Source organism: Musa acuminata, chromosome BXJ2-10 (assembly GCF_036884655.1).
Source record: "Musa acuminata AAA Group cultivar baxijiao chromosome BXJ2-10, Cavendish_Baxijiao_AAA, whole genome shotgun sequence".
Classification (NCBI taxonomy): Eukaryota; Viridiplantae; Streptophyta; class Magnoliopsida; order Zingiberales; family Musaceae; genus Musa; species Musa acuminata.
In genome coordinates this window covers 21,996,917-22,020,497 of record NC_088347.1, presented here as the reverse complement: position 1 = coordinate 22,020,497, position 23,581 = coordinate 21,996,917, and the positions used below count along the sequence as shown (strand labels likewise).

At 31.7% G+C, this 23,581-nt stretch overlaps 3 protein-coding genes and 2 non-coding genes across 5 annotated transcripts; 3 read left to right on the top strand and 2 right to left on the bottom strand.

Moving 5' to 3' along the window:
* Window positions 1-1,131: 1,131 nt before the first annotated feature.
* Window positions 1,132-4,247, top strand: LOC135625963 (UDP-N-acetylmuramoyl-L-alanyl-D-glutamate--2,6-diaminopimelate ligase MurE homolog, chloroplastic-like). The gene is made up of 4 exons (XM_065131126.1): window positions 1,132-2,772; window positions 3,379-3,495; window positions 3,631-3,806; window positions 3,937-4,247. Exons 1-4 carry the CDS (start codon window positions 1,194-1,196, stop codon window positions 4,039-4,041), a joined length of 1,977 nt encoding a protein of 658 aa, XP_064987198.1. The 5' UTR covers window positions 1,132-1,193; the 3' UTR covers window positions 4,042-4,247.
* A 261-nt stretch (window positions 4,248-4,508) lies between these two features.
* On the bottom strand, window positions 4,509-4,981 carry LOC135625662 (uncharacterized). Its single transcript, XM_065130745.1, has 2 exons — window positions 4,918-4,981; window positions 4,509-4,846 (listed from the first exon to the last, which is right to left on the bottom strand). Exons 1-2 carry the CDS (start codon window positions 4,979-4,981, stop codon window positions 4,509-4,511), a joined length of 402 nt encoding a protein of 133 aa, XP_064986817.1.
* Window positions 4,982-8,435: 3,454 nt separating this feature from the next.
* Window positions 8,436-8,517, top strand: TRNAS-AGA (transfer RNA serine (anticodon AGA)). Its single transcript has one exon. It is a non-coding gene; the product is annotated as a tRNA-Ser (tRNA).
* Window positions 8,518-13,781: 5,264 nt separating this feature from the next.
* On the bottom strand, window positions 13,782-14,391 carry LOC135624207 (LYR motif-containing protein At3g19508-like). The gene is made up of 2 exons (XM_065127615.1): window positions 14,105-14,391; window positions 13,782-14,033 (listed from the first exon to the last, which is right to left on the bottom strand). Exons 1-2 carry the CDS (start codon window positions 14,291-14,293, stop codon window positions 13,980-13,982), a joined length of 243 nt encoding a protein of 80 aa, XP_064983687.1. The 5' UTR covers window positions 14,294-14,391; the 3' UTR covers window positions 13,782-13,979.
* A 407-nt stretch (window positions 14,392-14,798) lies between these two features.
* Window positions 14,799-14,880, top strand: TRNAS-AGA (transfer RNA serine (anticodon AGA)). The gene has a single exon. It is a non-coding gene; the product is annotated as a tRNA-Ser (tRNA).
* The last annotated feature ends 8,701 nt before the right edge of the window (window positions 14,881-23,581 follow it).

Genomic DNA, 23,581 nt, shown 5'->3' with positions numbered 1-23,581 from the left:
CCTAGTTGTTATCATGACCTATTTTTAAATATAATAGGATAATATTATGATACTATAATAGGAAGGTGTAAATTATTGAAATGATTACCAATTAGAAAAACATTTGTAGTTTTCTATTTCAAACATAATAGGATAATATTATGATACTATATAGATTATATGGGATCAATTAGTAATAACTTGAATTTAAACATCCCTAGATTTTCAATAGAAAATACTAAATAAAAAATAAGATAATAAAAAAATTCACAAATTTGGAAGTTGAAATATCCATTATGTGGATATATATATACACGTATGCATACGTATACGTGCATACGTATATATACACATATACATATATACATATATATATACACACTTTTTCTCATATTAAAGGAGAAATTTTATCGTAATAACAATACTTGTCAAACATACGAAATGGCATGACTATGGAAGCATGTAATTAATATGCTTAAATAACAATCCACCTTTTAATCTAACTAAATTAGATATGACATATTTACTTTGCATGTTGATTGAGCATAGGAATGTGTTTGATGCATGAAAAAAATTGAAGTATTACCTCAATAAAGTAATTTACTCCAGAAAAATCAACAATCTAATTAATGCTTTTATGTTAGTAATTCCTTGTTCATCATGGATGTCAAAGAGTATCGACTTTATGACCTCATAATGCTTTGTTAATTTGAAAATTATTTTTTTAGTCAATAAAATGTAAAGATAAGAAAAATAAAAGGTAAGAAAGTAATTTTATTTACCAATTAAGTAATTACTCCTATATTTCTGATACGTGTCAGACTTATAATCACATGTCGCGTTGTCATCGCTGCCATATCGTGAATAGTACATTCAGACTGCTCTTTTATTTTCTGACAAGTGTCATAGCCATATGATGCCATGGCGCATTGTCGTGTCGTGAATAGTATATTCAATCAACTCATTTATTTGGATCAGTGGGATTATCGCTACAATATATAATGCAAATGCGTGCTGCTCGTGCGTCTTCCTGATCTTGGATGACCCGCTGGCATACATAACCAGTGGAGCCCGAGCCCACGTGTTGGTGACGCTCATTTCGGAAGCGGGCTCCACAAGTGGGGTTTGTGCGAGAGGCGCGGACAGACTCGCCCTGCAGCGCTCGACCATATCTCCCGCCCCATTTCCAACTCGCCCCCAAGGAGAACCTCCCAATGACCTCACCCTCTCTGTGCTCTTCGCCATTCTCTTTCTCCTCCTCTTCCCCTCTCCTCCCTCTCCCATGCTCTCTTTTCTCCCCTTCTCTTCTCTCCCTCCGCCGAGCCGTCGCACCCCACTCCGCCCTGAACATTGGCTCCAAGCTTAGCTATATGTCGCCCAAAAAAGACCGCGCTTTGGCCGCACACGACTTCTCCCGCAACGTCTCGAAGGTGGCTCCGCTCAGTTGCAAAGTCTCTTTCGGGCGTCGCGACATTAGCTCGGAGGAAGGATCCCGTGAAGAAAGTCCGACCGGATTGCAGGAAAAGGAGACACCTTTGGGGAAATCGACCTATGGTGATCGCATAATGCTGTCATCCTTTGGCCCTCCTCTTGATTCCTTCGGGAATTATGATGCAGGGGTGTCAGAAACCAAGTTCCAGATGACTCTCGCCGAGCTCCTCGAGAAGAGCGGAGTCACCCCCACGGCGATTTACGGGGATCTGGACGCCTTGATCACTGGAGTTCAGGACGACTCTAGGGAGGTCTGCCAGGGGGATCTCTTCATCTCCCGTGTCGGATCGAAGACGGATGGCCACTTGTATCTTACCGAGGCTTGTAACCGAGGAGCTGTAGCACTGGTGGTAGGCGAAGAGAGTGTTAAAGCTCAAATCTTGCGCTGCGGCTGCAAGGCTGTCGTCGTAGTGAATGCTACCGATTCAGCGCTGCCTGTTATTGCTGCTACATTCTATGGGCATCCGTCGAGGAGCCTCTTTGTGGTCGGTGTCACGGGAACGAACGGTAAGACGACGACGACCAATTTGGTTAGATCTATCTTCGAGACAATGGGGTACGGAACAGGGCTGTTTGGCACCGTATGCTTCTTCATTAATGGAGATGAGATGCTGGAAGCTTCCCGAACGACCCCCGACGCCGTGCCAGCCCAGAGACTGATGGCGAAGATGGTTCGCTCTGGTACCAAGGCACTCGTCATGGAGACTTCTTCCGAGGGGCTGGTGCAGGGGAGGTGCAATGAGCTAGACTTCAACGTAGCAGTCTTCACGAACCTCACCAGGGACCATCTCGACTTCCATGGGACCATGGAGGCGTACAAGAAGAGCAAAGGCAAGCTCTTTGCGAAGATGGTCGACCCCAACAGGCACAGGAAGGTTGTGAACATCGATGACCCAAATGCCCCATACTTCATCGATCACGGGAATGCAGATGTTCCACTCGTTACATTTGGAATGCAGAACGAGAACGCCGACGTCTACCCTCTAAAGTCCGAGCTTTCATTGTTCAAGACTAAGGTTTGGGTGAGCACGCCAAAGGGGGCACTAGAGATCAACTCAGGGATGCTTGGGAGGTATAACATCTACAACATCCTCGCAGCCGTTGCTGTTGGGATTGCCGTCGGCCTGAAGCTGGAGGACATCGTGAGGGGAATCGAGGCGGTGAAAGGGGTTGCCGGCAGGTTTGAGTTAATTGACGAGGGGCAGCCTTTCGCCGTGATTGTAGACTATGCACACACACCCGATGCTGTGTGTAGACTTCTGGATGCTGTCCGAGAACTCAACCCACGAAGAGTTATCACTGGTATACCAATTCATGCTTTACTTTCAGCACATTCTGCAGATTATCATACTGAATGAAAATTTCAAGTTACCTAATTCAGTGCTCGGTAATTGTTCGTCGAAAACTTAATTTCCAGCATAAGAGATTGCTCGGTTTAGATTCTAATATTTTCTTCCCTATATGTGCTAAAGAGAGGTCTCAATTGCAGAGCATTTTTGCTAGGTCCTAAACAATACCAATGTACAAGTATATTATTATATGTATCAGTGAGATAAGATGGTAATGTAGAGCTTTACATGACTTTTATCTCAATCAGCTGACTTCCAATTTTATGATAATTCCATCAAATGCTGTCTGTGCACTTTCAGAAAAACCTGCTCAAAACTCTCATGTAGCATTTGAGCATACGAAGATTGGCACCAAAAGTTCTTCTATAGTTGCAACATCTCAAGTTCAGCACTTTTGTGTGTCTTTTTTATGTTGGGAATCCAAAACACAATTCATAAGTGTATTTTCACAAGAAGGAAGTAAAAGATCAGAAAAGTGGCTAACCATAGTTTTATACTAGCAATACTAGTTGTTGTAGGGTGATTTGATGCATGCTGATAGTTAATGTTTCGCTTCTAGTCTTTGGATGTGGCGGAGAAAGAGATCGGGGGAAGAGGCCGCTGATGACAAAAATTGCAGCTGATAAAAGTGATGTGGTTATTCTGACATCAGACAATCCAAGGAACGAAGATCCATGTATGTATTCTGTATGTTATATGCCAATTTGGTTTGTCATATATTTCTGAAAGCAATGCAACACCTATTGGCCGTATGCCTATGTTGTTATTCAGATATAATAACTTCTAAAACATGCTTCGATGACATTGCTAGCGACAATCTTGGATGACATGCTAGCTGGTGTTGGATACACAATGCAAGAGTCCTCACCACCCGGCGGAAGCAAAATCTATCCAAAGCTTCCAAATGGCTGTACACTCTTAGTAAATGAGGACAGAAGAGTAGCCCTGCAAGCTGCCATTGCCATGGGAAAGGAAGGAGATATCATTGTAACTCTCTTCTTCTGACCCTTGGTCACAGTATTCTCAAACCTTTCTCTCTCTTGTTAGACAAAGGATATGTGTAACTCAATTTCAGCTTCTAGTACTTTGGACTGAAGACTATGATGTGATGCTGCAGGTTGTTGCTGGCAAAGGCCACGAGACATGTCAAATTGAGGGTGATACAAGCAAGTTCTTCGACGATAGAGTTGAATGCCGACAAGCGCTGCGTCAAAGTATGTGAGATGTGTCAAGCATGAAAGTGAAATTTCTTTGGCGATATAATGTCATTTTTAGGAATAGCAAAGGCAGAAAATTCCGAGTTAATGTGTCCTAATTCTTTGGCTGCTGTTGCAAATTCAAAAGTATGTCGCTTCTATCGGTATTCTTTAGATAAACACTTGGAACTTTTTTTTTGAACATTCAAAGTTCAGTTGGAACGTTACAGCTCTCTCTCTCTCTCTCTCTCTCTTTTTATCTCCTTCCCCGCTCTGCTGCACCGCGGTGTTGGCTTCACTCTTCCGAAGAAGCGCCTCGCACTTACCCCAACCTCTCGCTCGTTTTCGCTACTCTCTCTCTCTCTCCTCCCTCTTCCCTGCTCCTTAGCTCGCAGGAAGAATCCCATGGAGAAGGTCCGACCAAATTGCAGGAAAAGGAGGCACCTTGGGACGGTGAATCCACACGTCAAGATCACAACAAGTGGCTATGATATTACTGTGCTTGCAGTGTACCTTCACCAGCTGCGAGATTGAAGAAGAGGTTGACTATGTTGAGGCAGCCACGGAAGCACTCCGAGGAGCACAGCTTCCGCTGGAAGTTAGCGTCCAGCAACGAGTCCGACGATATCCCGACGGTTCTCCGATCGAGGCCGCACGCCGCGATGCACCCTTCCGTCTCGACCCAGTCGACGAACCCCTCGGCGCCGATCTCCGACATGGCGCACGCGTAGGCGCCCCCGGCGTTCCTCTCCAGCACGCAGCGCATTCCCGACGACGACACCGCGTAGGCGCGAGCGCTCGCGTCCAAGCGCTCGCACTCCACGCCGGTCCCTGCGAAGCAAGTCCAAACGTCATCGAGTAGATTGCGTGCAGGTTTCGTGACGACGAGATCGAGCTTGCACCTTGCGCTTTCGACTTGGAGAAGATGAGCACCAAAGCGAGCGTTATGGAAGACCAGGAGGCCATTGCTTTGCCGAGGACGAGAACCAAAGGGTGTCAGCGCAATGGCGTTGTAGTTTTAGGGCTATCTATATAGATAGATCGGTATGTGAGTAAGCCATGGAGAAAGGTGTCGAGTTTACTTTAAGGGAAAGGAATTCTGTTGCGGATTGGTCAAAGCATGCATGTGGCGCTCCCAAGCGTTGACTAAGGGGGGTGGGGTTTCTTTGCTGCCCAAAGGAACAATGAGCTTGGATTACTCGATAACCAAGTAAAAGAAGTGAGAATTGAAATCGGATTACTTAATCCAGTCGCTAAATAAGTTGACCAAATGTAGTTTACTTATGTAGTATATGCTATTTATATGAAACCGTTTTTAGGACAGCTTGGTTGGAACTCGATTTAATATATACATAATAGTTTTTAATACTTTAGTCCATAAGAATATCGGAAGATTGGAGTTGCTAAGCGTACTCCGCACCATGTCAAATAATGTTCGATTTTTTTATCTGCAACATCATTCTAGTATAGAAAATCAAACATAGTGTATTGGGCAACAATCATATGTTCTTGAATAAACTTAGCAAAAGAACTAGGTATTTATCTATTTTCAGTATATCTACCATAATATTCTCTACCTCTATTTGATCTCATAATTTTAATTTACTTACCACATTAGTTCTCAACTTCAGCCTTAAAGATTTATTATGAAGCAAATAGATATACACTATGTGTGCAAATGTTTGTACAACATATATCAGTATGAATGATCACTAATATATCTGAACTCTTATTAGCATATTTCTTGGACTTGTTGGTCTGCTTTCCATTAATACAGTCCACACAAGTTTTAAAATTAGTAAAATCAATAGTATACTCCATCATTAACTAATCTCTTAATTCTCTATATGGAGATATGCCCTAATCTCCGATGCCATAACATAAAGGAGTCATCATTAATATTACACCTTTTAGTGCAAGCGTGAACATGCATTGAACTTTGAGTGTTATCATTTTGTAAGAAAATACGATAAAGATCATCAGACAAAATTCCTTTCCTAACACAATCAGATTTATATAATAAATAACCTGATGTGTCTTGAAAATTAAAGGAATATTCAACTGATACGAGTCTGGAAATAAAAATTAAGTTTCATGATAAACTTGGTACATAAAAGATCCTTTCCAATTTTAAAATAAAACCATTACTTAAAGTTAAACTGCATATTCCAATTGCCTCCACATGTGAGCCCATCTTACCTGATAAGATGCTTTGCTCACTTTCTATTAGCTTTTTTAGGTTTGGCATACCCTGCAAAAAGTTTACAATATGGATTGTTGATCCAAAGTTAATTCACCACGTGTTAATATTAATATTAACCATATTAGATTTATAATACACAAACGAGGTTGGTTTACCTTTTTTTTTCAAGTCATTGTTAGAATTTCATTTATTCCTTCATCATGTGTCCCTTCTTTTTATAGAAGAAACACTTTGTTTCTTTCTTAATATCAACTTAGGGTGATATTTTACATTTTCCTTGTAGATGAGCTTTCTAATTGGTTTGATTTTTTATCAATTTTATTCTTCCCACGAGTGGTTACCACTAATGCACTCTCACCCAGCTCCATCACTAGCCTCTCTTATTCTTGAACACACATAGTCATTAATTCATTGATTGATTATTTATCCTTATGTGTGTTGTATGAAATCTTAAAAGATTTATATTGATGTAGAAGAGTGTTCAGAATATAGTGCACTAAGAAGGATTTTGACATATTAACCTCGAGTTTCTTAAGTTGAACCATAATATCTTGCATTTGCATTATATGCTCACGCATACCCTTTATGTTGGTGAGTTTGTGGGATGAGAATTTCATTATTAGGACACTTGCTAATGCCTTTTTCAAAATGACGAATTACTCATCGGTAACTTGTAGCAAGTCTCGGACCTTCTTATGCTGATTAATAAAACCACATATCCCAACAGTTATCTTAGTCTCGATAAACATCACGTTGAGCCGATTGGATCGCTCCCATCACTCGTATAACGCAACCTCAATTGGAGTGCTAGTATTAGTAACTATAACTAGTTCGTATTTCCTAATAGCATAATCAATATACATCGATCTTAAATGGAGAAGAATCCTCTACTTCCATATCTTATAGTTATCACCCATAAGTTCAGGAATGTTACATTCAATATAAAAAAAAATTAACAGTTTAAGAAATTACATAAAATCAAATATGTTTATGTCAAAATTTGAGGCTTAATAGTTTAAATTACATGTTTTACTAATGTTAAATATGCAAAAAGATGAATCTCATAATATTAAAATTGATTGTGGGCTAAATTTTTAATTCAAATAGATTTAAATGGTCTTTATAATAAAACTATCAAATTATATTCCAATTCATAACCCTTATGGTAAATTATGAAAATAATATGATATTTTATCTTAATTAATTATATAAATATAATAAAAGATCCTATAGGATAATAATTATTATATTAAATATATTTAGATAAAATATTATATCTAATTACTTATGTGATCCTTATTTTAACTTTATATATAATTTTAATTAATTAATGATACTATGACTAATTTCTAATTAATTAAGATTATATGAGTCATTAGACATTTTGAACATATAAAATTGGCTCATAGGCATGAATTAATATAACCAAATATTCATACATAATATGAGCATTTTATCGACTAAAAATATTAAAAATGTTATATCCTCATGATCTTCAACATGAAATATATCAAGAAGTTTAAAAAAGAAACCAAAATCAAGCCATATTCATGATATAAAAAATGAAAACTCTTTCATATCGAGATAGAGATTAATGGCTTAGATACCAACTATCAGAAATTTTAATACCAAAATGTGTTTTTAAACTATTATAAGAGAAACAAAAATTGCATACGTCGAGCCATTGTTGTGAAGAATTTTAGCAATAGTTTCTTTTTATATTTTGATACTTCTCGACTCAGAACTCTCACTTCATATAGTATAGAAAATCCTTTAGACTTAATATTGAGCACAAGGATAAAAACCCTCGTTTATATAGACGTTCTCCCGTCGAAAACATTTATTATCACAAGATTCATAACGTTCAAGAATTAATTTAAATTTATAATGTTTGGATCATAATAAATTTTTTTAATGATATTAAATAAAATATTTTATAATAACAATTACAATGATAAATCAAAATATTTAAACCATAATAAATGAAGAAATTGATGATAATGAATAATAAACTTAATGAGAATGGTTACATATTAACCTTATATTTACATAAATAAATACCAAAAATCACGAGGGATACGTTATGCAAATTTGGACATTAGAAATTTGAGATAATACAGAGTCTGAAGGGTCGAGCTATGATGACTGGAATAGAAAAAGAGAGCGTTTATAAATAAATTATATATATAATTAGGTAACAGGAAAACATCACGAAATGTGGTCGTGCCGGAGTGGTTATCGGGCATGACTAGAAATCATGTGGGCTCTGCCCGCGCAGGTTCGAATCCTGCCGACCACGTTTTTAACATCATATCGAATTCGATTTTGGAATAATATGCTGTTTGAAGCCATGACGTGATTTGGTAATAGTAATCCGGTTTTCTTAATTAATATTATATTGCATAAATTTTAAAAATTATCTAGAAAAAACTAAGTATGTGTTATTCCTAAGTAAATTATATTTTTATTTTTTTTGGACCACATTATAAGATTTTTTTTATGAAGACCACAAATTTTCTTAATAAATATAAATATGAATTAAATGTAAATATAAATTTTTAAAAAAATAAAAAATAAAAATAAGAGAAGAGGATAGATTATATAACTTTGCTCTTACGTCACTAAACTCGGAGGAGACGAGAAATGATGATGGCGTTGGTGTTGAGAGAGAAGATGAGATAAAGGTGACAACGATCGTGATCACAATCAAATCAAGTCTCATATTTTAATGGAACCATCATATCCCTCCCCATCCTAACTTTTATATTTTCCAAGACGTCAATATTGTTTGCTTGATTAAGAGGTCATTCCCAGGTTCTTTTTAGTTATTCCCCTTAAAGTTTTTTTTGGTAGTTATTTGGTTAGATTCTTGGGTTTAATTCGTAGTTCTAAATATTAATGATAATTTTTATAAATTATTTTAGATCTCGTTATTACCTAGGTTTGATAAAAAAATACAAAAAATAAAAATTAAGGTGAAGATTTTTGTCGGATCAAAAGGTTTAAAAGAAAATTTCCTTGGATAATTTTAAAGATGTGATAAATAATATAGATTTTATGTCACTCTCCGAAGAAAAAAAATAAGAATTAATTTTTAACATAGAAGAAGATAAAAGAATAATAAAGTTTATTACTAAATAAAAATATTATTTTAAAGATTTCTTGTGCTAAGATAAGAAGAAAAGACTAGTTAATCTTAAAATATTTTTATGAAGGAGATATATAGTGGGGAGGAAGTTAATCTCAAGGAAGTTAATCTTAAGATAAGAAGAAAGATAATCATAAACTTCTTTCTCATCGTACAAGGAAGTTAATCTCAAGCTTCATTCTTATCTTTTAAGATGAAAAAAAATATTATAAATAGTGGGGAGGATTCTCTTTTGGAACGACTGAAATCCATATTTGAGGACTTCGGTTTACTAACCTGAGCATTAAAAGGATCGAGTCGAAAAACCTCCAATGATCTTTGTCTTCGTGTAAGTAACACTTTGGGAGTATAATATTTTTACATCGAAAACACCATGAAAAATTCTAGTTAGATGGATCTGGATCACATCAGGTTAATCAAAACATCAATAATATTTTCCTCTAACATCTTTTATACACAATTTATGATATATAATAAATAAATAATTTCAGATTGAATATACTCAAGTTGATACTAAAAATCTAAGATATGAGAGCGAAGAACGATGGCTTTGGTATTGGTTTTCCACATGAGGAGTCTCCTAAGTGAGAGTGATAAATTAGCTTATAATAATATTCACTAAATATTTTGAGTATAGAAAAACTAACAAATGATTCCTTGTGTCCAAATTTAAATTTAATATGCAATGATACACTATATATATTAAATTTAAATTTATATTAAATTATATATATATATATATATAGTGCTAATTAGAAAAGTTAATAGCAAATATGAGTTGTAGTCTTTGTGAGTGCAAAGTCATTTTAAGTAACTCTTAAACCAATGGTCTGCATTATTGGGGAGGGAGAGTCTTCTCTTGCATTATGAGATGATGAGAATATATGAAGTGACATTTTTAAATCTACTGTAACATTCTTTTATTTATTTATTTATTTATTTTGAAGTTCTAAATTTTAGATAATGTCCTTTCAAAGATTGAAAAACACATTTATATTATTATGAAATATCAAAATTTATATCTTTAGATGTCATTGTCATTAATATGTATTGAAAAAAAAAAACTTTGGCTATCCACTTCATCTATATTAATTTATTCCAATTAAATAAGTATATAAGGCATCACTTAAAGAAGATTACAGTGAATGTAAGGTATTATTATAAATTAGAGTTTCAAGTGACATTTAATTTATGGTACCCAAGGAGATCAGCTATCAAATATGCATAAGTTTTTATGTTTTAAAGGAACGCATGTATAGAATTTATATCTAGAGAGCTTCTATGATTTTTTTTCTTTAAATTATTCTCTTATGTATGGGGATTTATGGTAAGATCATCATAGATCTAAAAAGTAACAGAGAAGATAAAAGAAGGGAGGATAACAAAAACTCCAACACAAAGACACTAAAGTATAAAAATTATGAAACAAAAATATTATATATATATATATATATAATCTTTTTATTAAAACTATTAAATTAATACATAATATTTTTTATATCATAATTTTCATAGATTAGTGAATTTGTGTTGGTGTTTTTTTTTATCATATCTCCTATATTCTGTTATGTATTTTCTGAGTGTTTTACTTGCTGCAAACTAAGTGTTACAAGAAAAAAGATGTTTTACTTGCTGCAAACTAATGAAACCTTCCTTGTTCTCCTTCTTTTTTTTTTTCTTTTTTTTTTTGTAATTGAGAGAACTACAATTGGACTTGAGCCTCATATCTTCCTTTGTTTATCATACCAATTATGTGAGCATGAGAGTTGGAGTTTGATCCCGAACCTCATATCAAAAAATAATATATATATATATCCCCAATCACACTTAAGAGAGAGAGAGAGAGAGAGAGAGAGGAATTTTTGCACTATAAGATGTAGGGCATAAGTCACCATTGTATTTATAGTCATTATGTGCATTTGCATGTTGTGCATGCAAAAATAAATTTTAGTGAGATATCTAAAATAATAAATTTTAGTAGAAATTTTTTAATATTATTTAAAAAATAAATTACCTTCCAAATAATCACCTAAGAGAGATATTTAGTTCCATTGCACACTTTAAATCAAAAATTAATTTTAAAGATACACTATTTAGGTTAGGATGAACGAAGACGCAAACCTCATGACCTAAAATATCTAAATATAAATTATTATAGATAATACATCTATTCCTATGTCGTAATTAATGTATCACTTTAATAAACTGATTCGACGATAAAGATAATATTGCTTCTTCTTTTTTTTACTTGTGTCATGACATAGGTAAATATATAGTGAACAAGTTCCCAATTCCTAAAAGATTGTTATAACAAGTAATACATTATTTATAATCAAGTTTGCTAGCAAAAAATATCGTTAAAGTCTTGATCAGCCTAATATGGTCCGAATTTGTATATGTAGAATTATCCTAAGTAGATCTGAGGTGACTTCGAAGTGAGTTTGAGGTAGGTTCAAGATAGATGTATTGTTCTCTCGAGGTATCATCTACACAAAGATCAAGGTTAGGGAAGTTTTTCTGACCTGATCACTCTAACACTCGAGTTACTAATCCGAGATTCCTAAATGTAGTCTCAAGTAATTCGAGAAAAGAAAAAATCCTTTCTTTATTTTCTTGTTTAGAATGTGTTTTTATACCTTGAAGGAGGAAAGAAAATTTTTATTGTCACAAAGTAAAAGAATGGGGTTTATGTTTGTAATAAAAGGAGTGAAGAAAATTTATAATGATAAATGATGATTTGAATGACATGTGACACATAGATTCTCTCTCAAAATTGAACATATATTAATATAAAATTAAATGAGAGTGTTAATATAAAACTATAATGTCTAAAATTTATAATTATTTAAATATACATTTATATTTGATTGTAAACAAAGTTTTTTTTTATGAATGTTTAAAGTAAAACGAGGGCACGAGTCGATATCGAATGATATGTTTATCTCTACTGTAGAATTCTTTTAATTAATTTTTTTGGTTTAAATAAACATCCTTGCAAAGTTTAGAAATCACATATTCTTATGTGTATCCCCTACATGTCATTGTGGTTTATATTCACTGATAATAATGCTGATCAACCAAATCTAATCATCATTAATATTATATAATTTATTTGACTCAACTAAGTATGTAAAATATGAAATATATATGTTATCAGTACTTTTTTAAGATCGTAAATCGTGTGTGTTATTATTATAATTTATATCGACTGCCTCATATGTGTCATTTTGATGGACTCAACTAAGAATGAATATAGTATATATATATATATATATATATATTCATTTGTGATAGAAAAATCAAGGTTTAAGTCATAAAAAATATTTTTTAAATATTTAAAGATAAAATTATATGCATTGATCCTTTTCAAACCTCACATTATGGAGAGTCTAATGCATTGAGTATATCTTTTTTTTTCTGCATGAACTAGTGTTGCATATTGATGAGCATTGATATACTTATAGATTGTATTAAGCCAATAAGGAAACTTACTTTATTTTATTTTTTTTTATTTCTCATTGACTATTTCAAGAATATATTGTACTTAATCAATATATGTCAAATCCATGGACAAATAAGCCCACAAAATTAATTTTTGGAAAGAGTAAATTATTAAAATGATTAACAATTAGAAAAACATTTGTAGTTTCCTATAATGGTTGTTATCACAATCTATTTTTTAATTACTCTTGATAATATTTATAAAACACTAATATATCAAGATTATTTCTATTTTGAACATGATAGGATAATATTATGATACTGTATAGATTATATGGTTCTACTAGTAATAACTTGAATTTAAACATCCCTAGATTTTCAATAGAAAATACTAAATAAAGACAAGATAATAAAAAAAATTCACAAATTTGGAAGTCTAAATATCCGTTATATATATATATATATATATATATATATATATATATATATATATATATATATATATATATATATATATATATATATATATATATATATCTAAACATATTTTATCGTAACACCAATAACAATCCACCTTTTAATCTAAATAAATTAGATATGACATATTTACTTTGTATATTGATTGAGCATAATAACATAGGAATGTGTTTCATGCATGAAAAAAAATGGAAGTATTACCTCAATAAAGTAATTTACTCCAGAAAAATCAACTATCTAATTAATACTTTTATGTTAGTAATTCCTTGTTCATCGTGGGTGTCATAGAGTATCAACTTTATGACCTCATAATGCTTTGTTAATTTGAAAATTATTATTTTTAGCCAATATAATGAAATGCGAAGATTCATAGTCCAACTTGGAAATTAGAGCCCCAAGCATTGTAGCTCAGGAGAGAACAAGTTCCTCGGTCTCAAAACATGCCACTAGCTTGAAAACATCACACATTATTCTCTCTATATGAAAAATACAAGAGATGAATGAAAAGTTTTATGCTACAAAAGCCTTGATGGTGACAAGTTTCTCTTCTTGAACAGCTACTAAAATACTACGATTGCCATGCACATGTTTGCACCAATTAAAAGCATCAAAAGTAATTAAGTCGTTCAGTACTATTACCCTCTTGGGAATAACAGCAAACATTTGGGGAGCAACTGTCTGTCTCTTTGCCTGCCTCAGCCGCAGCAAATCTCCTTCAGCTTGTCAGCGACCGACTGATCCACGGAGTACTGAAACAAGAAGCGAAAAGGTTAGGCGAGGAAGAAAAGAGGAACCGAAGTGAGATGAGAGGAAAGAGGACCTTGTTGAGGACCCAGGTGGTGTGGGTGTAGGCTCGCTGCAGGAGCTCGTCGAGCGAGGCGGAGTCGTCCAGCTCGCGGTAGTTGACGAAGTTCTCCCGCGCGTACTTGGCGTAGTACGGCCTGGTCTCCCGCGGGAGCCGCCGCACCAGCCTCAGCACCTCCATGTACGCCCTCAGCGCCCGCTCCATCGCCCGCCGATTGCAGCGGTAATGTGATGCTCGCTACTCCATCACGGCAACCAACCCAACACGTAGATGAGACGTGTCAGTGGCCGGATTTGGGGCCAAAAGGCACACATCGAGGAAAGGTAAAGATAAGACAAATAAAAGGTAAGAATGCAATTTTATTTACCAATTAAGTAATTACTCCTATATTTCTGACACGTGTCAGACCTACAAACCCATGTCGCGTTGTCATCACTGCCGTGTCGTGAATAGTACATTCAGACTGCTCATCTATTTTCTGACACGTGTCATAGCCATATGATACCATGGTCCGTTGCCGTCACTCTCGTGGCGTGAATAGTATATTCAAACTCCTCATTTATTTGGATCAGTGGGATTACCGCTACAATATATAATGCATATGCGTGCTTCTCGTGAGTCTTCCTGATCTTGCATCATCCGTTGGGATCAATGACTTGTGGAGCCAACGTATTGATACATTATTAAGTAACAGAAAAACACCACACGTGTCGTCGTGCCGGAGTGGTTATCGGCCATGACTAGAAATCATGTGGGCTTTGCCCGCGCAGGTTCGAATCCTGCCGACCACGTTTTCAACATGTATCGTATCGCGCTGTTTGAAGTTATGACGTGATTTGGTATTAGTAAGCATGATTATTGAATTCCGTTTTTCTTACTTGATATTATATTGCATAATTTCTAAAAATTATCTAAAAAAAACACTAAGTATTTGTTATTACTAAGTAAATTATATTTTTTAGACCACATTATAATATTTTTATTTTTTATTATCAAGACCATGAGTTTTCTTAATAAATATAAATATAAAAATAAAATTTTGAAAAAAGAAAAGGGCGAAGAGGATAGAATGTATATATACCTTGCCCTTGCGCAACTCAGATACCTCCTGTCCTCGTCGATCGGAAAGGAGATAAGAGAAAGGCGACAACGATCGTGATTGCAATGAATTCAAAACTCATATTCCATCATAACTTATATGTTTTCTAAAGCGTCAATGTTGTTTGTTTGATTAAGAGGTTATCCTAAGTTTTTCTTAGTTATTCCCCTTGGATCATGATACATATTAGAGCTTCTTTAGATAGTTATTTGATCAGATCCTTGGGTTTAATTCTTAGTTCTCGAATTGGATTTTGGTTCTTGGAGGTGTGATGCAGGTCTCTTGATTACTTTTGCTTTTGTTTGTGTTTAGGTTTCATGGGTTTGGATATTTTGATTTATTTGCTTGAAGACTTTCTTGATTTTTCCTTGTGCATTGATTATTTTCTTTAGGTGGTTGTTTGGTACTTTTGGGATTCAGTTCATAAATCTCACCCGAGCATGATTCTTGGAGGTGAGGTGGCATCACATGTTTTCTTGATTGCTTTTATTTTCGTTTTATAGAGTTCGGATTTTTGGATCTATTTGGTTGAATGCTTTGGTGGTGTGTTCTTTGTGTTGAGATTTCATGCACTTTTGGTTCTTTGAGGTTTAGTTTGTGAACCTCAAATGGGACTATAGTAGTTATGATTCATGGAAACGAGATTATCGATTCTTAATCACCTTCAAAATAAAATATTAAAAAATATTAATAATAACTTTGATTAAAAAATCACTAAAAATAAAAAATTAAGATGAAGACTTTTGTGAGATCAAAAGGTTTAAAAGAAATTTCCTAAGATGATTTTAAAGATGTGATAAATGATAAAGATTTTATGTCACTCTCCCAAGAAAAAAATAAAGAAGAATTAATTTTTAACTTAGAAGAAGAATAAAATTTATTATTAAATGAAAGTATTATTTTAAGGATTTCTTTCTCGAGCTAAGATAAGAAGAAAAGACTAATTAATCTTAAAAGATATTTCTGAAGGAGATATTTATCCTCCTACATTGTCTAAAGGTATCTCATACAAATTACATAACACAAACCTAAAAGACAGTAACCATATAAAGAAGATACATCATCAACTATGACATATTCTCTCAATAATATTATGAGTAATATTGAGAATGTCAAAATTATATGATTTAGATTGATGTTTATTGGAGTAGATAATTTTGTTAGATTAAATTATTTTATTTTTATGAGAAGCATAAAAGTATTTTTACCTTCTTATAAAAAAAAAGATTTATAAAACCGATCATTAAAATTTAGAAGAAAATGTTACTAATGCTAATATGAGGATCATTATTATTTATGATCTAGAAGCTATAAAGATTAATGAATATTCTATAATAAAGGAGTTAGATATCTATGTAAATAATTATATTGATAGGACTGATTTAGTGTTTAGAGATTTTTCAAGAAAGCTGATAAGATTGTTTCGAAACAAATAATAGTTTTATAATTAATTAAGGTATATAAGACAAATCGAAAATACATTGTGGATTATGACTTCAAATTCTAAAATTTTAACATTGAAGGCTTTCCATAATTTTTTTTCCAAGCTTTAATTTAGGGAAGGATGTTAGAATATTAAATCAAACTTTATTATTAGATATGATTTTGATTTATGAGTCTTGGTTAAGATGGGAGTTTCTATTATAGCTAAAGTTAAAGTCTTGAGTTTACCACTCTATTTACATAGGGCTAATGTAATGTTTTAAATATATAATTGGGAGGAGAAATAAGATAAAGCGAAAAAGGTTTATAGATTTGGGGTCTAAGAGATCGTAAGTTATCATGCTTAATATTAATTTTTAGCTTTGAAATCTCTCATCTATTCTCATATATCTAAAGATATGAATTAAAAAAATAAAAGCAAATGAAAAAATCACACTACTATAAGATACACAAATAAAACCTTAAAGTTATCAAAAAAAACCTAACAAAAAAAAAATCCCTACACAAACAAAAATGAAACCACTAAAACCTTTGAACCTAAAAAACATAAATGAAAATGAAAGCAAAAGCAATCAAGAAACCTGCATATCATCTTTAAAGAACCACACAACCAATTTGATAATCATAAATTAAACCATAGTATCTAACTAGATAACTATCAAAAGAAATTTCAAAAGATATAAGAGTTCCGGGAAACAATTAAGAAAAGCTTGGGAATGATCTCTTCACGGAGTGATGATATCAATGACCATGAAAAATATAACAATTAAGATGGGAAGAGATATAAGAGCTCCACGGGAATTCGAGGCACAAGCATATTAGTCTTCGAGTGTTTGTCCGGATTACCTATCTTGTTAGAGATATCAATTAAGATGACATTCTCATTGGATAATATAGAGGTACAAAGGAGAGATACTAACTCTCCTTGCTAAACGACTTTGCAATGTCACTTATAGTGTATTCTCATTTATGTCAATAACTTATATATCATAATAGATAAATAAAATAAATTTGGGTGCTCTAATAAATCTATATTTTCAAAATTTTAAAATATAATATTTTTTTCCTGAGATTTTAATATTATATAAATATTCTTTCGTATTCTCCTTTTAATATTCATTTGGTGCCGCTCATGATATTACTATTAGCTAGTTGAATTAAAAAAATATCACAATTAAAAATGGATAAAATACCCCGAATATTTCTTTTAATATTTGCTTGGTGCCAATCATGATACGATTATTAGCTAGTTGAATTATAAGAAAAATTGTAATTAAAAATAGATAAAATATCTCGAATATTCAATCATTACTAAATATTAAAAATATCTTTACATAAGATATTAGTATCAATTTGAGTTTCATCATCACTATACAAATTTTATAAGATATTAGTATCAATTTGAGCGTGTAAAGATATTAGTATCAATTTGAGTTTCATCATCACTGTACAAATTTTATGTGTGTGTGTGGCAAAATTATTGTCTACACTCAAATTATCTTTCATGAGATATATGCAAGTGTGAAAGATAAAAAATATTATTTACAAAATAGCAAAACTGATATCCACACTAATTTTTATCTCTTTTTTTTTCCTCTTGTGAGACATTCATTGATAAGAGAAAAAATAGTTATTATAACATAGTGGACATTAAAAAGAAAAAGATAGCTATTAATGAAAAGAAACTAGAGGACTCACAAGCCCTGATGGATAGTTTTATCTGCTACAAATCAATAGATCATTTAGGTTCTTTATTTCTTTATTTCCTTTTTTTTATGGAAAGTAAACTTGAACCTCATGTCTTAATTTTCTCGTACTAAATATGTGAGTATGAGGTTTAGAGTTCGATCCCAAAGCTTCCATAATATATATATATATATATATATATATATATATATATATATATATATATATATATATATATATCTTTGAAGCCCTATCTATCCTGTCATACTCATACATGGAGAAAGAGAAAGAGAAATTATTGTACTATCGGGGTAGGATAGAAGTTGGACTTATATTTATAGAGTAATTAGATGCATACATGGGTAAGAGAGTGTATTTTTATTGGATATCTAAAAATACAAATTACGATAGAAAATTTTCTATGATATTCATGACATAATTTCCTTCCAAATAAAAATTTAGGATTCACCAAAAGAGATCTTTAGATCCATTGCACAAAAAAATAATTTTAAAAGATATACTATTTAGATTTTTAGATATACTATTTAAAAAAAATAATTAAAGGATTCACAAAACTAAAGTTACCATAGATGGATCCGACTATTTCTCTATAATGTCATATATATGATATTGCCTTCGATATGGGACCTATTAGGGTGCTATATATTTCATAAGAATTATAAAAAATAATAAGTGAATTCGGCAACAAAAATAATTACACTTCTACTTTTGGATGTGCATCACTTGGGTCTTTTTAAGTCTTTTGCAAGTAATTTTTCCTTCAAAGTTCTCAATTTAAAGAAAAATGTTATAATAAATAATAATCAAGTTGAACATATTGGTTAATCTAAAGTTATACGAGGGTGTTTGAATAAACTATGTAAACGTAACATATGGTTGTACAAATAAAATATAAGTAATTTATAATTTATCAATTAGATATTTGGTTGTAAATAAATTCTCAATCCGAAAGTTGAAAGTAAATATTATTAATAAGAATTAGGGTTTAGTGTTGTGCAAGCATTAAACATGCAAATATATCATTTAACCATCAATTGAATCTTTGGTTCAAATATATTCTCAATGTCATTAATAATACTAAGTTTTATTGCACTAAACACATGATCTCAATATTTATTCATTATAGCTAATTTCTATTATAATAAATACTCGAGTACATTATATGTCTCTTAGTGCCTTGTGTCATGGGGGGGGGAGAAGAGGTCTAGCTAATACATGATCGTTACGTGGGATCCAAGTTATCCTATATCTGTTTGTCTATACAAATTTTCTTATGATAAGAAAGACAATCACAAACTTCTTTCTCATCCAGAAAGTTAATCCAAAACTTCATTCTTATCTTTTAAGGTGGAAAAATATATTATGAATAGTGGGGAAGATTCTCCTTTGGAATGATTGGAACCCATATTTGGGAACTTCGATTTACTAACCTGAGCATTAAAGGGATCGAGTCGAAAAACCTCTATTGATCTTGATCTTCATATAAGTAACACTTTGGGAGCATAATGTTTTCACATCGAAAAAACCTTGGACAATTCTGCTTATAGGGATCTGAATCACATCAAGTTGATCAAGACATCAACGATATTTTCCTCTAACATCTTTTATACCCGATTTATGATATATAATAAACAAAAAATTTCAGATCGAATATACTCAAGTGATACTAAAAATCTAAGATATGAGAGTGAAGAACAATGGCATTAGTATCGGTTTTCCATAAGAGGAATTTCCCGAGAATGATAACTTAGCTTATAATAATATTCACTAAATATTTTGAGTATAGAAAAACTAACAAATGATTGCTTGTGTCCAAATTTAAATTTAATATGCAGTGACACACTATATATATTAAATTTAAATTTATATTAAATTAAATAAATAAAAATTTTAAATTGAATATACTCAAGTGATGCTAAAAATCTAAGAATGATGGCATTGGTATTGGTTTTCCATAAGAGGATCTCCCAAGTGAGACTGATAAATTAGCTTATAATAATATTCACTAAATATTTTGATTAAAGAAAAACTAACAAATGATTGCTAGTGTCGAAATTTAAATTTAATATGCAATATATATATATATATATATATATATATATATATATATAGAGTGTAGTCTTTTTGAGTGCAAATCTTAAGTAACTATTAAACCCATGGTTTGCAATGTTGGGGAGGAAGAGTCTTCCCTTGCATTAGGTATGAGAGGATGAGAATATATGAAGTGACATGTTTAAATCATTATTTTATTTATTTATTTATTTATTTTGAAGTTCTAAATTTTAGATAATGTCCTTTCAAAGTTTGAAAAACACATTTATATTATTATGTAATATCAAAATTTATATCTTTACATGTCATTGTCATTAATATGCATTGAAAAAAAAAACTTTGGGTAACCACTTGATCTATATTAATTTATTCCAGTTAAATAAGTATATAAGGCATCACTTAATGAAGATTATAGTAAATGTAAGGTATTATTATAAATTAGAGTTTCAAGAGACATTTAATTTATGGTACTCCAAGGAGATCAGCTATCAAATATGCATAAGTTTTTAGGTTTTAAAGGAACGCATGGATAGACTTTAAATCTAGAGAGCTTGTTTCTGTGATTTTCTTTTTCTTTAAATTATTATCTTATGTATGGGGATTTATGGTAAGATTATTCTGGATCTAAAAAGCAAAAGAGAAGATAAAAAAAAGGGGACGATAACCAAAACTCCAACACAAAGACACTAAACTATGAAAATTATGATACAAAGATATTATATATATATATATATATATATATATATATATATATATAATATTTTTATTGAAACTATTAAATTTATACCTATAATATTTTTATATAATAATTTTCATAGATTAGTGAATTTGTGTTGATGTTTTTTATCCTATCTCCTATATATTATTCCGCATTTTCTAATCCAGAATATAGCCATTTTTAAGTTTCCAAACTCAAGAGAACAATCTCAAGAAAAATGATTACAACTTCAATCCCTTAAAGTCTCTATTAACCGAGTGTTTTACTTGCTGCAAACTAATGAAACCTTCCTTGTTCTCATTTTTATTATTTTTGTGTAATTAAGAGAACTATAATTGGACTTCCTTTGTTTATCACACCAATTATGTGAGCATAAGTCACCTTTGTATTTATAGTCATTATGTCCATTTGCATGTTGTGCATGCATAGTGGACCGTATCTTTTGTGAGATATCTAAAAGTATAAATTATATATATAATTTTTTAATATTATTTATAAAATAAATTACCTTCCAAATAATCATCTAAAAGAGATATTTAGTTACATTACACACTTTAAATCGGAAATAAATTTTAAAGATACACTATTTAGGTTAGGATGAACTGATTGAAGACACAAATCTCATGACATAAAATATCTAAATATAAATTATTAATGATGGATACATATATTCCTATGTCGTAATTACTCTATCACTTTGATAAGCTGATTTGATGAAGATAATATTGCTTTTTCTTTGACTTGTGTCATGACATAAGTAAATTTACAGTGAACAAGTTCCCAATTCCCCAAAAGATTGTTATAACAAATAATACATTATTTATAATCAAGTTTACTAGCGAAAAATATCGTTAAAATCTTGCACACTTTAAAATATTGTTAAAATCACCTAAAAGAGATATTTAGTTGCATTGCACACTTTAAATAGGAAATAAATTTTAAAGATACACTATTTAGGTTAGGATGAACGATTAAAGACACAAACCTCATGACATAAAATATCTAAATATAAATTATTAAAGATGGATACATCTATTCCTGTGTCGTAATTAATGTATCACTTTGATTGGATGACAAAGATAATATTGCTTTTTCTTTGACTTGTGTCATGACATAAGTAAATTTACAGTGAACAAGTTTCCAATTCCCCAAAGATTGTTATAACAAGTAATACATTATTTATAATCAAGTTTGCTAGCGAAAAATATCGTTAAAATCTTCATCAGCCTGATATGGTCCGAATTTGTATATGCAGGATTATCCGAAGTGGATCTAAGGTTACTTCAAAAGTGAGTTTGAGGTAGGTTCAAGATAGATGTATTATGCTTTCGAGATGTCATCTACACAAAGATCAAAGTCAGGGGAGTTTTTCCGACCTGATCATTCTAACGCTCGAGTTATTAATCCGAAATTCCTAAATGTAACCTCGAGTAGTTCGAGAAAAGAAAGTCTTTCCCTTATTTTCTTGTTTAGAATATGTTTTTATGCGTCGAAGAAGAGAAATAAAATTTTCATTCTCATAAGGAAGAGAAGGTGGGAGAAGAAAATTTATAATTACCTTCCTTCTATAATGAATGCAAAGTTTATGTTTCTCTGCATTGAATCTTTATATATGATGAATGATGATTTGGATGACATGTGATAAGCACGTGTGTCGGGTGATGATAGATTCTCTCTCAAAGTTGAACATATATTAGTATAAAATTATATAAGAGTGTTAATATAAAACTATAATGTCTAAAATTTATAATTATTTAAATATACATTTATATTTGATTGTAAACAAAGTTATTTTTATGAACATTTAAAGTAAAATGAGGGCATGAGTCTATATCGAATGATATGTTTATCTCTACTGTAGAATTCTTTTAATTATATTTTTTGGTTTAAATAAACATCCTTGCAAAGTTTAGAAATCACATATTCTTCATCATGAAATGTTGATATGTCATTGTGGTTTATATTCATTGAAAATAACTCTGATCAACCAAATCTAATCATTATTAATATTATATAATTCATTTGACTCAAGTAAGTATATAAAATATGAAATATATATGATATCAGTACTATTTTTAGAATCATAAATCGTGAGTTATTCTTATAATTTAGATCAACTACCTCATATGTGTAATTTAGATCGACTCAACTAAGAATGAATTATATATATATATATATATATATATATATATATATATATATATATTCATTTGTGATAGAAAACTTATATACATTGATCCTTTTCAAACCTCACATTATCGAGAGTCTAATGCATTGAGTATATCTTTTTTTTTTACATGAACTAGTGTTGCATATTGATGAGCATTGATAAACTTATAGATTGTATTAAGCCAATAAGAAAACTCATTTTATTTTATTTTTTGATTTCTCATTGACTATTTCGAGAATATATTGTACTTAATTAATATATGTCAAATCCATGGACAAATCAGCCCACAGAATTAATTTTTGG

Coding starts and splice junctions, on each gene's coding strand:
- LOC135624207 (XM_065127615.1), bottom strand. CDS start 14,293: ATGGAGCGGGCGCTGAGGGCGTACATGGAGGTGCTGAGGCTGGTGCGG. Junction 14,034..14,104: donor CCACCTGGGTCCTCAACAAG/GTCCTCTTTCCT, acceptor TTCTTGTTTCAG/TACTCCGTGGATCAGTCGGT.
- LOC135625662 (XM_065130745.1), bottom strand. CDS start 4,981: ATGGCCTCCTGGTCTTCCATAACGCTCGCTTTGGTGCTCATCTTCTCC. Junction 4,847..4,917: donor CTCCAAGTCGAAAGCGCAAG/GTGCAAGCTCGA, acceptor CTTGCTTCGCAG/GGACCGGCGTGGAGTGCGAG.
- LOC135625963 (XM_065131126.1), top strand. CDS start 1,194: ATGACCTCACCCTCTCTGTGCTCTTCGCCATTCTCTTTCTCCTCCTCT. Junction 2,773..3,378: donor CCCACGAAGAGTTATCACTG/GTATACCAATTC, acceptor TTTCGCTTCTAG/TCTTTGGATGTGGCGGAGAA. Junction 3,807..3,936: donor GAAAGGAAGGAGATATCATT/GTAACTCTCTTC, acceptor GTGATGCTGCAG/GTTGTTGCTGGCAAAGGCCA.